The sequence below is a fragment of the Choloepus didactylus genome, chromosome 14, assembly GCF_015220235.1.
Source record: "Choloepus didactylus isolate mChoDid1 chromosome 14, mChoDid1.pri, whole genome shotgun sequence".
NCBI classification, from domain to species: Eukaryota; Metazoa; Chordata; class Mammalia; order Pilosa; family Megalonychidae; genus Choloepus; species Choloepus didactylus.
This window is the reverse complement of record NC_051320.1, coordinates 50,245,607-50,262,905: the sequence shown is the minus strand read 5'-3', so window position 1 is coordinate 50,262,905 and position 17,299 is coordinate 50,245,607. Positions and strand designations below refer to the sequence as shown.

At 35.7% G+C, this 17,299-nt stretch overlaps 1 protein-coding gene across 1 annotated transcript in view; it reads right to left on the bottom strand.

The window, feature by feature from the left end:
• The window catches only part of DPY19L4 (dpy-19 like 4), a 112,998-nt gene that overhangs the window by 31,452 nt on the left and 64,247 nt on the right, over positions 1–17,299 (bottom strand). The window contains 4 exon segments of the mRNA XM_037803183.1: positions 6,462–6,535; positions 7,101–7,199; positions 7,297–7,428; positions 11,707–11,841. Of these exon segments, the coding sequence (XP_037659111.1) occupies positions 6,462–6,535; positions 7,101–7,199; positions 7,297–7,428; positions 11,707–11,841 (440 nt within the window).

The window sequence follows — 17,299 nt, the reverse complement described above, 5'->3', positions numbered from 1 at the left end:
CTTGTGGGGGCAGACCTATTGTGGGTGGGACCTTTTGGTTAGGGTATTTCAATTGAGATCTGACCCAGCCCATTCAAGATGGGTTTTAATCTCCTGCTGGAGTCCTTTATGAAAAGATAAAAGACAGATGAAACTCAGAGAGCTCAGAGAAGCTAAGAGATGAAATTCAGAGTTTGCCCCCGAGAAGCAAAGAAAGAAAATGCCCTAGGAGAAGCAAGAAGGACCCACAGAAACCGAGAGAGCCATTTGAAACCAGTGCCCAGGAGAGGACCAGCAGACATCACCATGTGCCTTCACATATGACAGAGGAGCCCCAGATGCCAGCAGCCTTTCCTCACAGAAGGTATCTTCCTCTTGATGCCTTAATTTGGACTGTAAATTTGTAAACTAAAAAATCCCCACTGAAAAAGCCAACCCATTTCTGTTATATTGCATTCCAGCAGCTTTAGCAAACTGAAAACACAAAACCATAATTATTTATTATTTATTAACAGATAGAAGACAAATGTAATCCCCCAAAACTCTAAGGAGGTAATCATAGTGAGCATGCATTATGTCTGTTCCAGTTTGCTAATGCTCTTTTCGCAAAACAACAGAAATGGATCAGCTTTTGTAAAGGGGGTTCATTTGGTTACAAAGTTACAGTCTTAAGGCCATAAAGCCTCCAAGGTAATGCATCAACAATCCGGTATCTTCACTGGAGGATGGCCAATGGTGTCCGGAAAACCTCTGTTAGCTGGGAAGGCATGTGGCTGGCGTCTGCTCCCATTTCTGGTTTCAGAATGGCTTTCTCCCAGGATGTTCCTCTCTAGGCTGCAGTTCCTCAAAAATGTCACTCTTAGTTGCTCTTGGGGCGTTTGTCCTCTCTTAGCTTCTCCAGAGCAAAAGTCTGCTTTTAGTGGCCATCTCCAAAATGTCTCTATAAGCAGCAGCTCCTCTCTCAGCTCCTGTGCATTCTTCAAAGTGTCCCTCTCGGCTGTAGCAAGCTCGCTCCTTCTGTCTGAGCTTATATAATGCTCTGCTAAACTAACCAAGGCCCACACTGAATGGGCGGGGCCACACCTTCATGAAAATTATCCAATCAGAGCTATCACCCACAGATGGGTGGGTCACATCTCCATGGAAACACTCAAAGAATTACAATCTAATCAACATTAACGTCCGCCCACACAAGACTGCATCAAAGATAATGGCATTTGGGGGTACAGAATACACCCAAACCGGCACAGTGCCCAACATAGAATATTCCTTGATACTCCTGTCAGGGACAAAATACTAGACTGAATGGACCACTGAATAAATTTCTTAAGGATTATAGAAAACACAAGTTACTAATATAGTTTGCACTGGTCAATTATTTTATGTGTTCACAGGATATATAGCCCAGTTATTGTGAATAATTTTGTACATTATATTTAAGAATATAGACTTCACACTCTATAATATTACCTCAAAATACTAACATATGCTTATGAAGTCAGTCAGTAGTTTATAAATATTATCAACAATTGCATTTAAATTATGTTAAGACCTTATCAACAGGCTGTACCCAGTCATGTAAAAATTATTAACACCCATGGGGTAAAAATTTACCCTAAATCTTCTGCCAGTTTTCAGTTAAATTATTTAGTCAGACAATGAAAAGAGAATATGAGGTAGTATACAGAGTAATCTTTTTCTATTTTTCCTCAAACTATATTAATAGAAGAGGCCTATAATGTTTTAAAGATAACTATTTCCCCTATTACACAACTGTGCCGGTTTGAATGTATTGTGTCCCCCAAATGCCATCATCTTTGTGGTCTTGTGTGGGGTGATGGTTGGATTTGCTTGGAATGTGCCCCACCCAGCTGTGGGCAATGATTCTGATGAGATGTTCTCATGGAGGCATGGCCCCGCCCATTCAGGGTGGGCCCTTATCGGTGGAGCTATATAAATGAGCTGACTCAGGGGGAAGAAAGAGAGTGCAGCTGGGAGTGATGTTTTGAAGAGAAGCAAGCTTGTTAGAAAGGAATGTCCTGGGAGAAAGCCGTTTTGAGGCCGGAGCTTTGGAGCAGACGCCAGCTGCCTTCCTAGCTAACAGAGGTTTTCCGGACACCACTGGCCGTCCTCCGGTGAAGGTACCCGATTGCTGAGGTGTTACCTTGGATGCTTTGTGGCCTTAAGACTGTAACTGTGTAGTGAAATAAACTCCTGTTTTATAAAAGCCTGTCCATCTCTGGTGTTTTGCATTCTGCAGCATTAGCAAACTAGGACAACAACATATATATGTAATAGAAAATAAAAATGAGAAAAAAGGAAAAAATTTTCATAATCCTGTAATACAGAGAAAATTAACTTCTCTTAAAATTTTGTCTTATATTATTTATTCCCTTTATGCGTGTGTGTGTGTGTGTACACCTTTTTCCCACAAAAATGGAATCACACACCATATGTTTTATACCCTGCATTTTTCCTCCTTAATTTTGTAAACATTCTGGGTTGTTAAATATTTTTCTGTATCACCATTTTAAAGCTTACATATTCTATTACATATGTAAACTTATATAGCCATTTGCTTTACTATAGGAGACAAATTGTTTCCAAATTTTCACTCTAGTATTAAAACCTTAAAGTTTACATAGCTCCAAGTTCAGGCATGCTATTAGAAAGTAATGTATAAAAATAGGGATAGTAGAAATTTTTATACAGTGTCAGAAGAATAGATGTCACACACACAAAAAAACACAGAGAGTGAGAAATAAATTTTTTAAAAAGATGTATATCTTTTTGTGAAAGAGAAAGAATGAACTAACTGAAGGATGATGTATTATGTGAGAGATAAGATTTTAAGGGATTTTCACTCTCTACATTGAGTATTTTAGTAATAGTTGTATTTTATTAAATGTGTTTGTAATAAAAATTTTTAAAAATTTTAAACGCATAAATGGTATTCTAGTATGTATATGTTTTCTGCATAATAAAATTCAGCTTTTACTAAAATACTCAGACACAGACCAATGGAATCAAATTGGAGAGTTCAGATATAAACCCTTACATCTGTGGCCAACTGATTTTTTTAAATTCAATTTTATTGAGATATATTCACATATCATATGATCATCCAAAGTGTACAATCAATTATTCACAGTACCATCATATAGTTGTGCATTCATCACCCCAATCTATTTTTGAACATTTTCCCTGTACCAGAAAAAGTGAAAATAAGAATGAAAAAATAAAAGTAAAAAAGAACACTCAAATCATCCCCCCACCCTATTTTTCATTTAGTTTTTTGTACCCGTTTTTCTACTCATCCATCCATACACTGGATAAAGGCAGTGTGATCCACAAGGCTTTCACAACCACACTGTCACCCCTTGTAAGCTATACTGCTATACAGTTGTCTTCAAGTGTCAAGACTCCTGGGTTGCAGTTTGATAGTTTCAGGTATTTACTTCTAGCTATTCCAATGCATTAAAACCTAAAAAGGGTTATGTATATCATATAAGAATGCCCACCAGAATGTATGGCCAATTGATTTTTTTTTTTTTTTTTTTTTTTTTTGTTTAAATGACCACAGTTTTCTGAATTTTTTTTACAAAGTTCTAATATGCATATTATAAAAGGCTAAACCAATTTAGCCATCTGTGAAGAAAAACTAATTCTTTTATACCCATCATTCTGGATATTATCTGTCCTCCTTGCAGGTGCCTGTCTGCAGTTCCATGTCTTCTCTGTTACCCTGGTGGGAGGTTTGAAGTTAGAAGGTTGGCCAATTGATTTCTGACAAAGGTACCAAACCACTCAATGAGGAAAGAATAGTCTGTTCAACAAATGTGCTGGGAAAACTGGATATTCACATGTGAAAGAACAAAATTGTACCCCTACCTAACACAATTTACCAAAATTAACTCAAAATGGATCAATGAACTAAATATAACAACTAAAACTATAAAACTCTTATTAAAAACATATATTATCTTCAAGTCTGTATTAGGTAATGAATACTTAGATGACATCAAAAGCATGAGCAAAAAAAGAAAATATAGATGAATTGGACTTCTTCAAAATTATAAATTTTTATGCATCAAAGGACATTATAAAAAAGTGAAAAAACAAACTACAGAATGGGAGTAAATATTTGGAAACCATGTATCTGATATGGTTTTAATATCCAGAATATATAAAGAACTTTTACAATGCAACGATAAAAAGACAAACAACCAAATTAAAAAATGGGCAAAGGACTTGAATAGACATTTCTCCAAAGAAGATATGCATATGGCCAATAAGTAAATGAAAAGATGTTCAACATCATTAGCCACTAGGGAAATGCAAATCAATACCACAATGAGACACTAGTTCACACCTACTAGAATTGCTGTTATGAAAAAAAAAAAACAGAAAATGTCAAGTGTTGACAAGAATGTTGAGTAATATGAACTCTTGTACGTTGTTAGTAGGAATGTAAAATGGTGCAGGTGTTGTAGAAAACAATTTTGGCGGTTCCTCAAAAAGTTAAACATAGAAATACCAAATAGCCCTGCAATCCCACTTCAAGGTATATACCCAAAAGAATAGAATGCAGGGACTCAAACAGGTATTTGTGCACCATTGTACACAGCAGCACTATTCACAATAGCCAAAGGGTGGAAGCAACTCAAATATCCATCAATAGATGAATGGACAAAGAAAACATGGTATAAACATACAATGAAATATTATCCAGAAGTAAAAAGGTATTAAGTTCTGAGATATGCCACAATATAAATGAACCCTAAAGACATTACACAGGGTAAAATAAACCAGACATAAAAGGACAGAAACTGCTGGATTTCACTAATATGAAATAATCAGACTACGCAAATACATAGAGACAAAAAGTAGTTTTATAGGTGTCCAAGGGTAGGAGAGTGGGGAAATGGGGAGGCAATGCTTAACTGGTGCAGAGTTCTGTTTGGGGTGACAGACAAGTTTTGGTAATGGATGGTGGCATGGTAGCAAAGCACTGTGAATGTAATTAATGCTACTGAATTCTATGCTTGAAAGTGATCAATATGGGAAATTTTATGTTGTATACATGTTACCAAAATAACAAATATATATACATGTATACATAGCAGTAGCAGCAGCAGTAGTTATAATAACCATTTACTAAATCCTGTAATGGGCAAGCAAAGTGACAGACTCTATGGGAACAGAGATGAACCTACCTTCAGGGAATTTTCAGTCTATTAGAAGAAAAAGTTAAGTAAAGATATTATAATGTAATTAAGAGATATTTATTCACTTATAAATATTTACTGGGCACCTTCTTTGTGCCAGGTTTTGATTTTTAAGCACTGGGGACACAAAGTTGGACAAGGTAGACACAGTCCCCACTTATGAGAAAGCATCTGAGGGGCATATAACCCACCATGCAAGGGAGGCATTACACATGCATCAGAAATGGGATGTAATTTACATAAGGTGGCAAAGCTAGTTGTTAGTGGTTTATCTAGCAAGAGAATTAGGATCTATTTGATTCCTTAGCTCCAGCTCTGTCCACAAAACCATATTGCCTTTGATTCATCCATACATTCATTGGTCCATCCATAACAACCAATTTTTATCAATTGCCTTCTATGGATCAGGCATATACAAAGGCCCAAAAAAGACATGGTCACTGCCTTTATGGAGCACATGGTCTCTTAAAGGCTACATTTATTTTGGGAGATATACATACATGATTTCAATTCAGATGAATTCTCTAGTGTTCATTTAAAGCATGTGAAACACTTTGTTTTAAAATGAAATTCCATACACAATATCTACAAGCCCATGTAACCTCAGGAAACGATAATAATTCTGTAAGGTATATTAAATGCACTAGATAAATGTGTAGGTAAATTTATATTTTCTGTTATGCAAGTGGACTCTGGCAGTAGATAAAGTCATTTATTTCATTTTAGATTTTTTTTTTTAAACTGTATTTAACCAAAAGAAAAAAAAGGCACAACGCTATTCTTGAATTTAAAAAGTCAGCTTCTGGTCCAGTTCACTATTATAATCCCCAAATGAGATCGGTTGCTATGAAATAAATATCTTACTGCCTGTTCCCCGCATCATTCTTTTTTAATGTATACATATTGCTGATATAGTGGCTAAAATTACCTTGGCTAATTATTCATTTTAAATCTTTATTTATTCTGACCTTAGGTCACTGTTTCTCATCAAAGGAGAAAGTAACCTTCAAATACTGTAATTATATTAAGGTTTAAACAGATCTAATTCATGAAAAATATAAATTAAGTATTTTTTAACCGGAAAAAATATTAATGCAATATTTCTTCCAGATATTATAATATCCCAAATTAGCAACATGTTCTTTTTTTTCTAAGTTGTATGTAGTAAACATCCCCCCCCCCCAATTAAGTAATTTTGTTCTTTATATTCTAAGTGGTCTGGAGTTAGGTAAATTTACATAATCTAAAACTTACTTAGTCATATTTAGTCCAAATTTTACTTCAAGGAATTTTAGCATGTGTCCATTTTCTTTGTGTGAGACAAACATCTGGAGGAGGAACAAAGCTAGTTAAACAAAGAACTATCAGCTCTGCCTACATTAATATGCTTTTGTACATATTAATACAAATCTGTAGGACATACGGCAAGACCACAAAACAAAAATATAAATACATGGTTTGAAAATGAAGCAAACAGGTTTACTGGCATAAGTCAATCACATTACATTATACTTAAGCATAAAACTATAATGAGGTAGTAAGAAAATTTCTATCTTATCCTACCTGGCTCAAGTAACTTACCCAATTCTTTCTGAATACTTTTACTTATCACAATAAGTTATTCCATATACAGCTTAATGTCAATTGAATAACAATGACATTCTAAATTAAATGTAAAATGAAGTGTATTTCTTTTGTCTTTTTAAAACATATCAACAAAAAGATAATTCAATTTTCTCACCCAATATGTTAGATATAATCATTGTTCAGCTCAAAATTATATTATACATACTTTTGTTACCTTGTTATCTTATTATTTTCATAAAAATTAAGTCCAGTATATTTTAGTATTCAATTTGCTATACTAAATGAGTTTCAGGCAGAGTTACTTACCTTCATTATAATATTCAATGTTACTGTCAGAGTACACACCAAGTAAAAATTAATGACTTTCATTATTTTAGCTATAAAAGTTCCTTTCTTCACATTTAGCTGTAGGAGGAAAAATCATATAAACAAAGAAATAAGATATAAAATTAAACTATTTAAAAATTAATTGCAAGAATGACAAAAAGGCACTTCTAATTACCTGAAGGCACTTAGCAAGCATTAAGGCTGCTACTAAACTTAATAAAGGAGACACCAATAAAGCTGGATTCTCAAATTGCAATAAATATCCCAGGAAGAGAGAAAATATATAGATTTTATAAACTTCATGAACCTGTTGGGACAAAAATAAAATGAATGAGAATAAAATGAATTTTATTGTATATCTTTACATTAATTTTGCTTAGAATATCATTTGATCACAATTACAGTCAAATAAAATTATAAATATATAATTAAGTTATATATATTATAAAAAAATAATTTAGGCCATTATTTTGCTACGGAAAATGTCCAATCCATATTTTTAATGTTATGATACATAATTAATATAACATATTCTTCTTAGGAAAAACTCTTCCCCCAAAAGTAAAGAACTTTAAAACCATGGGTGTCTAAATCAGACTGGAAGAATCCTCTTTACTCTCAGGCTCTGGCTCAATTTCAAAAGGTTTGCAATATCATTTGCCCTGAAATTAAAATCAATCCATGCATACCTTTACAAAAATTACAAGAATTTTTAAAAGTATAATCTTTAGCAGCAGTTACCAAAACCTACCCAGTAAAAATGTACTGCTATGCTGCGAGAAGGAGTGAAGCTGTGAGACACCCAACAAGGTGAATGGAACCTGTAGACAGCATTTTGAGTGAAGTATGCCAGAAACAAAGGCAAACACTATAATGCCTCACAAATACGGACTAACTACAATGTATAAACTCATAATTGAACCTTAGAGCACAGCTTATAGGGGAACGCTTACTGTAATAGTCCCTAGATTGTAAGCTCTTACAGCAGTCACATCTGTTCCTGAATTGTAATGGCTATCTCCAGATTCTGAGATGCTGATCCCTTTGTGTATAACCTGATAAATCCCTGGAACTTTGGGTATCTGTGTGACACCTGAAACTCAGAGCTAGAACTTGGCAGATATGAATGTCAGTATTAGCACATATAGCAACTGTTAAAAAAGCTGAAAAAGTCCAGACTTCAACTAGAGATATGAATGAAGCAGATGTGGTTATGACTAGGGCAAATCGGGCCAAAGGGTAAAGGACAATACTGACTGCCATTTTAAAACTTCAAATTCCATGTGAGGAAGAGATGTTTAGTTGATACAAGATCTATATTTCGTAAACAATTTAACTCAAACAGTTTTTTCAAATACTATCAATACATGGAACTTTTAATAAGAAATGAGACCTGGTAGGTTTGCATAGGTTAGTGTGAAACAGAGACACATCCCAAAGTGATTTGGACAGAGACTAGAAATACATATGCAGGGACCCCCTGAGGAGCTGGGGGAAAATGTAGAGGTTTTGGCTTCCTCGCCTGGATTGTTGGACACATGGTGGTTTGATGTGCCGTGCCAGGGGACTTTGCCCTTATGAAGCTCGTTAATGCAAAGCAAAGCCTAAACCTGCTTATAATTGTGCCTAAGAATCTCCCCCTGAGTACCTCTTTGTTGCTCAGATGTGGCCCTCTCTCTCAGCTAAGCCAACTTGGCAGGTGACCTCACTGCCCTTCTCACTATGTGGGACCTGACTCCTGGGCTGTAAATCTCCCTGGCAACACGGGATATGATTCCCAGGGATGAATCTAGACCCGACTCTGTGGGATTGAAAACATCTTGACCAAGAGGAGGATGCAAAATGAAATGAAATAAAGTTTCAGTGGCTGAGAGATTTCAAATGGAGCTGAGAGATCACTCTGTAGGCATTCTTATGCATTATATAGATAACACTTTTTAGGTTATGATGCACTGGAATAGCTAGAAGTAAATACCTGAAACTATCAAACTGCAACCCAGGAGCCTTGACTCTTGAAGATGATTGTATAGCAATGTAGTTACAAGGGGTGACAGTGTGGTTGTGAAAGCCTTGTGGATCACACTGCCTTTATCCAGTGTATGGATGGATGAGTAGATAAACGGGTACAAAAAACTAAATGAAAAATAGGGTGGGGGGGGATGATTTGGGTGTTCTTTTTTACTTTAATTTTTTTCATTCTTATTTTTACTTTTTCTGGTACAGGGAAAATATTCAAAAATAGATTGGGGTGATAAATGCACAACTATATGATGGTACTGTGAACAACTGTACACTTTGGATGATTGTATGGTATGTGAATATATCTCAATAAAACTGAATTTTAAAAAACATACTGCCATGAAACATACCACCATGGAAAATTATTTTTGCTTTTGGTCCAGTTAACTATATAAAAGTGATCATACGAAAGTTAAATTCAAAGTCCTAACAGAAGATGTCTCAAAAAAGTTACATCTTAGTCAATTTCTTTTCTAAAAATAAACAGTACTGTTACTTAACCTGTCATGAAGTTAATTTTAGAAAGAGAAAACAATGCAAAATATAGGCATTAGTTAGGAAGAAAAAATCAAAAGGCAAAATGTTAAAAATAAAAGGAAGGAAGGAAGGAAGGTAAGTAGGTAGGTGAGAGGGACTAAGAAAGGAAGAGAAAGTAGGAGGGAAAGAGGAAGGAAGGGAAAAAGAAAGATCCCTAATAAGCCAGAACCATTAAAAAATTATAATAATACTAAAGATACCTCACTTGTTAGAAGTAGGATGGAGGCTACTCTTGGGGTACCAAAGTAATGACTGGGAGAGGAGGACATGATGGGGTCTTCCAGGTGCTGGTGAAGTTCTGTTTCTTGCTTTGGGTGCCAGTTCTACAGATACGTATCAGTTACTGAGCAACTGTTTCTCAGCTCCAAATCTACTTTTCTCTCCTCTGCCTTACTGAGGCTGGGGCTCTGAAAACCACATTTCTGCTTTTCCAGTTGGCTCGTTAATAAGTTAGAGAACGCTAGAGAAAACTGCAAGGCTGAAGGAGGAAGAAAGAAGCTGTTGCTTTCTGTCTACTTGCAGTTTGTATGAGTATCACTTGAGCAACTCTCCTCATCCCAACAGAGCAGTTCCTTCTTGTTGAAGCAGCTGAATGCAGTTACAGTTTTCCCAACACTTGAAGAACCAGCTTTATCACTTCCTCTCATCCCAGAAATCCCAGGAACAGCCAGCCAGAGCTCCATCCTCAGAGGTCTGGGTCCCTGTTCCATGGTGCCCTTCTTCAAGCTTAAGACAGAAGAAAAACTCCTCTGTTTCTAAGTGTTAATAGTTCCTAAATTCTTCCTTTTGTTCCCTCAGCTCTAGGAGTGCTAACTGCTTCCAGCAATTGCTACCTCTGTGATACTTACTAGCCATTCAATTAACAAATTAACAACTTTATACCTGATTAACTATTCTTTATATTAAATTTTCTCTGTTGAAATAACCTAAATATTTGATACTCATTAGAGTTCTGGACCATCTGAGTATCTGGGAAGAAGAAAAGGAAGAGAAGAGCAAGAAGACCCCCAAATTTCTGGTTTGGACAACATTAAATGCTTAATAAATATTTGGTAAATGAAGGGGAAAAAGATAAGGAAGTGTGAAAGACAAAAAGAAACAGAAAGGAATCAAACACTGATGAGGACAGAGCAATGGGAACCCTTATCTCCTGTTGGTAGGGGTATAAATTCATATGACTATTCTGCAAAAAGACTTGAGATTATCTAATTAGGTTGAATCTGCACATGACCTTGTAATTCCACTTGTACATAGATACTTTATAGAAATCTTGCACATATATGACAGGTGACATGGATAAGAATGCTTATAGCAGCATTGATCATGTGAACACTAAACTGGGAGAAAACAATGTCCATCAACAATAGAACACATAAATTTTTAAAAAATAAATGAACTGTAGTTCTGTACATCACCATGGATGAATCTCAAAAGCAAAGCAGGCAAAAGTAAATAATATATGATTTGCAACTTATTTTTAGGAATATATATACATGTGGTAAAACCACAAAGAGAAAGGAAAGGATTAACAAAATTTAGGACAGAGAGCCTCTGTGGGAAGGGAGCAGGATGTGACTGGAAACAAGTTCAAGAGAAGGCTTGTGGGGTATTCAAATGTTCCATTTCTTGGCCCAGGTGGTGGAATATTCATATTTTATTCCATAAATTGTATATGCCACATACAAATACACTTTGCTACATGATCTGTATTTCTTTTTTTTCTTTTAAGAAAACAGAAAGAAGGAGAAATGGAGAGGAAGCACAAGGGTGACTTTGGTTAATTAGGCCAGGTTTATGGGGATTTCAAAATGCTTCTAAAAGGGCTGGGGGAGAATGAGTTTGGCAATCTTTTGAATAGAAGTATAAATCAGAGCCTATTAAAACACTTCTTTTCAAAATAAACCTTAGAAGCTGAATGGTTTTAAGATACAAACACCACAATAAACCTTAAAAACTAAATAGTTTTAAGATACAATGCTATTCATTTATCTTCCAGATTTAAAATCGTAATTTCAAAATGCCACGATACCTTGTCACTTTGTTCCAGTGAAAAACTATCTAGCAGAAATAGAGATATGGCTTGAAGAAACAGGAGATAGTGGCTGTATTCCCACATCATCATAAAAGTGTAAGTTGAAGCACTCATCAACAAATAGCAAAACCTCTAGGAAAAACAAAAGAAAAAACTAAATATCAATCACTTTATTATTACAAAAATCCATGAGCTTGTTACCTCAAAGTTGCAACTCTTTTTACTGGTTCAACCTCAAGCTATACAACTCTTGAAACTTTATTTTTAAAATGCATAATTGTTATTAAATCCTTATATAAAGAACACATTCTAGAAAGAAAGAAATCAGCCACTTATTTAACATTCTATTGAGAATTTCAGACAGATTAAAAAAAAAAAAAAAAGAAGGAAAATCCAATACAATAGTTTTCATTCCAAAAGAGTAATAAATATAAGGAAATGGCTTTTACTCGACTTGGCTGGTGGGCTTTTTTATTGTGTAAGTAATTTCTTTCATCTTGGAAAATAATATTTTCATTTTGATGGTACTTCATATTTTCTTAAGAGCTTCCATTAAATACTCGATTAATGTCTCTGCCTATTCCACAACCCAAGTCTTTGCTTTTTCTTCATTTCCTCTCCACAATGCTTGCTTGCATTGTCAACTTGATAAAGCTCTCAGGTGTCTTCTGAGACACAAGGATCTCATTACCTTTGCCTGAAATTTACATGGCTAAAATCAGTTCTGTCCTTCCAAATGCCATCTCCCAAGTGATCCTGTAGTGAGACACCAAGTCTGCAACAAACCCACTACCCTGCAGCATATTTCCTACAAATCTTCCTCCTTCCTCTCTTCCTTCCTTCCATGGATCTGCTCATTTATTCCCAATTCCTCCACCAGCTGCAGTGCCAAGAAGGAGGACAATAAGGGTCAGGTCAAGAAACCTAAGAAAGAACTGTGTTCTCTCATGCTAAAGCTCAAAAAAATTATACTAAAAAAATTCCTGAGCCAGAAATACTTCAATTCAGCCATCAGCTAATATAAGAATTTTCCAGCATCATGAAATCAGGTTAAGACCAAAGATCAAAATCTAAGAAGGCAAAATTCCACCAGGTGGTCAAAGGATACCAACTGCAAGGTCCAGAAGGGTTCACCACATAGAGAAAACATAAGCTTTTGCTCTTCCTATCACCATAGCTATAAGGGAAAGTATTCTCCACACCTTCCAAGGTGAAACAACCAGAACTGTAATAACCAGGACTGAAACCATCAAAGAAAACCAGCTCTAGAAATTCATTAGGCTCAGATCTAGATCCAGCTTAATTAACCAACTGGTGATTTGGCGATTACTTTGGGAATGCTGGGGACAAGCTATAATATAAAACGAACCGCTAATGCCAAGGGTTTTTTCACAAACTACTCTAAGACATGCAGTGACAATAAATCTGAAGATAGAAATATACGTCAAACACAATCTGGACAACAAGCTAAGGTTTTCCTTTCACTGAATATTTTTAAAGTTCTATGCAATCTTGTCTATCTCTTACTTTGTCCATTTAATTTTCACTGTGCCTACAGTGTGAACATTTTTAAACATATAATTTAAGTGACACATTAAGTGAGTTTCAGTAATCTATCATAAATGTCTTTAGATGACCCCAGATAACTCCACAAAAGAGCTAAGCATGGATATTTTGATGCAAATAGGACCATGAGATCTAGTCTCAAGAATGGAAGCAAAATACAAAATATGTGATTAACATATGTTCTAGAAAATCACTCAGCAATGAAAAGGAGCAAACTATTGATGTGTGAAACAATTTAGACAAATGCCAAGGGCATTAGGCTAAGTGGAAAAAGTTCCTCTCAAAGGGTTACATATTATATGATTCCATATATATAACATTCTCAGTGATAAAATTATTGTGATGGAGAACAGATCAATGGTTGCCAGAAGTTAGGGCTAGGGGAAAGAGTGTGACTATTATGGGTTATATGAGGGAGTTTCCTGGTGGTTCTACATAAATTATGGTGATGGTTTCCTGAATCTACATGTGATAAAAAAAATTCATAGAACTACACAATAGCACCCCTCCTCCACCCAAGAAAATAAAAACCTGAATAAGTATTGTACCAGTGCCAATTTCCTGGTTTTGACAATGTATTTTGGTAAGGTAAGATATTATCATTGGGGGAAGCTGGGTGAAGAGTTCATGGGAAGTCTCTGTACTACATTTGCAACTTTTTGTGACTCTTAAGCTACTTCAAACTAAAGAGAGGTGAGAAAAAGGATAGAGAGAGAGGGAGGGAGCCAGGGAGAAAGAAGTTGATTGAAGGATTGGGCAGTTTTGCTTTTCAAAAAGTCAAGTTGCTAAAATGAAGGATAAATAAAACACAAGTAACTTGATTTTTTTTTCTGCTGTATGTCTTTGTAGTATCCTTAATATTTTGTAGAACCCCTTTAATATTTGCATATAGATATTTTGTTCTTGTTGTATACTCCTGAGTACCAGATGAGTGAGAGGCTAGTTATAAATAAATAATCAAATAACTGATAAATACATTTTTTTCCTTTACCTTAGCAAAAGAAGGAAGGAAGGGAAAGAGGGAGGGGAAAATCTATGGAATGCTTTCAAAGTAGAGAAAAATAATTGTGGTTAAATGAAAAAAGGAAAACAAAATAAAACACAAAAGACGAGTACACACTAAACTTGAATCCATTCACAAAATTCAGGGACCTTGGTAACAACAATGCACTGAGGATTGACAGGAATGTGGTAGAGGAACTGTGAGACTGGAGGACTTGGGAGAGAGGGAAATATGCTTTTCACTGTGTACCAATTTGCCCTAACAGAATTGGTTTTTGCCATGTGTATAATGTGTATCTATTACTTTTTTAATTAAAAAATGGTTATTAGAAAGAAAAAATATATTAGATAACAATGACAAAAGACACACAGAAAAATACTAAATATGGTATAGAAGGGGAAAAAAATAAGTTTATAAATCATAACCCTACCTTTCCAGAAATCCTTCTTTTAAAATATATGAGCAATGATTTTGTTAAAAAGACACTTGATTAAACCTTCCTTTAGGCAACAGAAGTTTCTTTTTAGTTCAAAATATCTGTTTAAGCAGTTCATTTCTGTATTGTAAACTCTTCTATTCGAAATATAAGAACAATTCTTCCCTAAGAGAAGCTGAATAATCTAACAGGAAAACACTCAATCATAGATTCCCTGACTATTAATAAAACTACGAAAGAAAGCAATCTTGCTCAGAAGCTCTTTATACAAACAAAACAAATAAGAAAATTAAAAATCTGAAATAAGTTCATGCTGTTTTACACACACAAAACAGGAAATTTTAGAGTTACAAAACAAATGAAACAATAAAGTTTGCAATACCCAGGACATCTGTCACCACTGAAAAGAAGAGGGAAACAGTACCTATTTCAGAGATTTCAAAAAGGAACCAGCAACAAAAGAGAAAATAGATAAATGGGAACTCCTCAAGCTTAGAAGTTTCTGCACCTCAAAGGAATTTCTCAAAAAGGTAAAGAGGCAGCCAACTCAATGGGAAAAAATTTTTGGAAACCATGTATCTGACAAAAGACTGATATCTTGCATATACAAAGAAATCCTACAACTCAATGACAATAGTACAGACAGCCCAATTATAAAATGGGCAAAAGATATGAAAAGACAGTTCTCTGAAGAGGAAATACAAATGGCCAAGAAACACATGAAAAAATGTTCAGCTTCACTAGCTATTAGAGAGATGCAAATTAAGACCACAATGAGATACCATCTAACACCGGTTAGAATGGCTGCCATTAAACAAACAGGAAACTACAAATGCTGGAGGGGATGTGGAGAAATTGGAACTCTTATTCACTGTTGGTGGGACTGTATAATGGTTCAGCCACTCTGGAAGTCAGTCTGGCGGTTCCTTAGAAAACTAGATATAGAGTTACCATTCGATCCAGCGATTGCACTTCTCGGTATATACCCGGAAGATCGGAAAGCAGTGACACGAACAGATATCTGCACGCCAATGTTCATAGCAGCATTATTCACAATTGCCAAGAGATGGAAACAACCCAAATGTCCTTCAACAGATGAGTGGATAAATAAAATGTGGTATATACACACGATGGAATACTACGCGGCAGTAAGAAGGAACGATCTGGTGAAACATATGACAACATGGATGAACCTTGAAGACATAATGCTGAGCGAAATAAGCCAGGCACAAAAAGAGAAATATTATATGCTACCACTAATGTGAACTTTGAAAAATGTAAAACAAATGGTTTATAATGTAGAATGTAGGGGAACTAGCAGTAGAGAGCAATTAAGGAAGGGGGAACAATAATCCAAGAAGAACAGATAAGCTATTTAAACGTTCTGGGGATGCCCAGAAATGACTATGGTCTGTTAGTTTCTGATGGATGTAGTAGGAACAAGTTCACTGAAATGTTGCTATATTATGTAACTTTCTTGGGGTAAAGTAGGAACATGTTGGAAGTTAAGCAGTTATCTTAGGTTAGTTGTCTTTTTCTTACTCCCTTGCTATGGTCTCTTTGAAATGTTCTTTTATTGTATGTTTGTTTTTCTTTTAACTTTTTTTTTCATACAGTTGATTTGAAAAAAAGAAGGGAAAGTTAAAAAAAAAAAAAAAAGAAAAAGAAAGAAAAAAGACAAACAAGGAAAAAAAAAAAAAAAAGTTGTAGTGCCCCCTTGAGGAGCCTGTGGAGAATGCAGGGGTATTCGCCTGCCCCACCTCCATGGTTGCTGACATGACCACAGACATAGGGGACTGGTGGTTTGATGGGTTGAGCCCTCTACCATAGGTTTTGCCCTTGGGAGGACGGTTGCTGCAGGGGAGAGGCTAGGCCTCCCTGTATTTGTGCCTGAGAGTCTCCTCCTGAATGCCTCTTTGTTGCTCAGATGTGGCCCTCTCTCTCTGGCTAAGCCAACTTGAAAGGTGAAATCACTGCCCTCCCCCCTACGTGGGATCAGACACCCAGGGAAGTGAATCTCCCTGGCAACGTGGAATATGACTCCCGGGGAGGAATGTAGACCCGGCATCGTGGGATGGAGAACATCTTCTTGACCAAAAGGGGGATGTGAAAGGAAATGAAATAAGCTTCAGTGGCAGAGAGATTCCAAAACGAGCCGAGAGATCACTCTGGTGGGCACTCTTACGCACACTTTAGACAACCTTTTTTAGGTTCTAAAGAATTGGGGTAGCTGGTGGTGGATACCTGAAACTATTAAACTACAACCCAGAACCCATGAATCTCGAAGACAGTTGTATAAAAATGTAGCTTATGAGGGGTGACAGTGGGATTGGGAATGCCATAAGAATCAAACTCCACTTTGTCTAGTTTATGGATGGATGTGTAGAAAAGTAGGGGAAGCAAACAAACAGACAAAGGTACCTAGTGTTCTTTTTTACTTCAATTGCTCTTTTTCACTCTAATTATTATTCTTGTTATTTTTGTGTGTGTGCTAATGAAGGTGTCAGGGATTGATTTAGGTGATGAATGTACAACTATGTAATGGTACTGTAAACAATCGAAAGTACAATTTGTTTTGTATGACT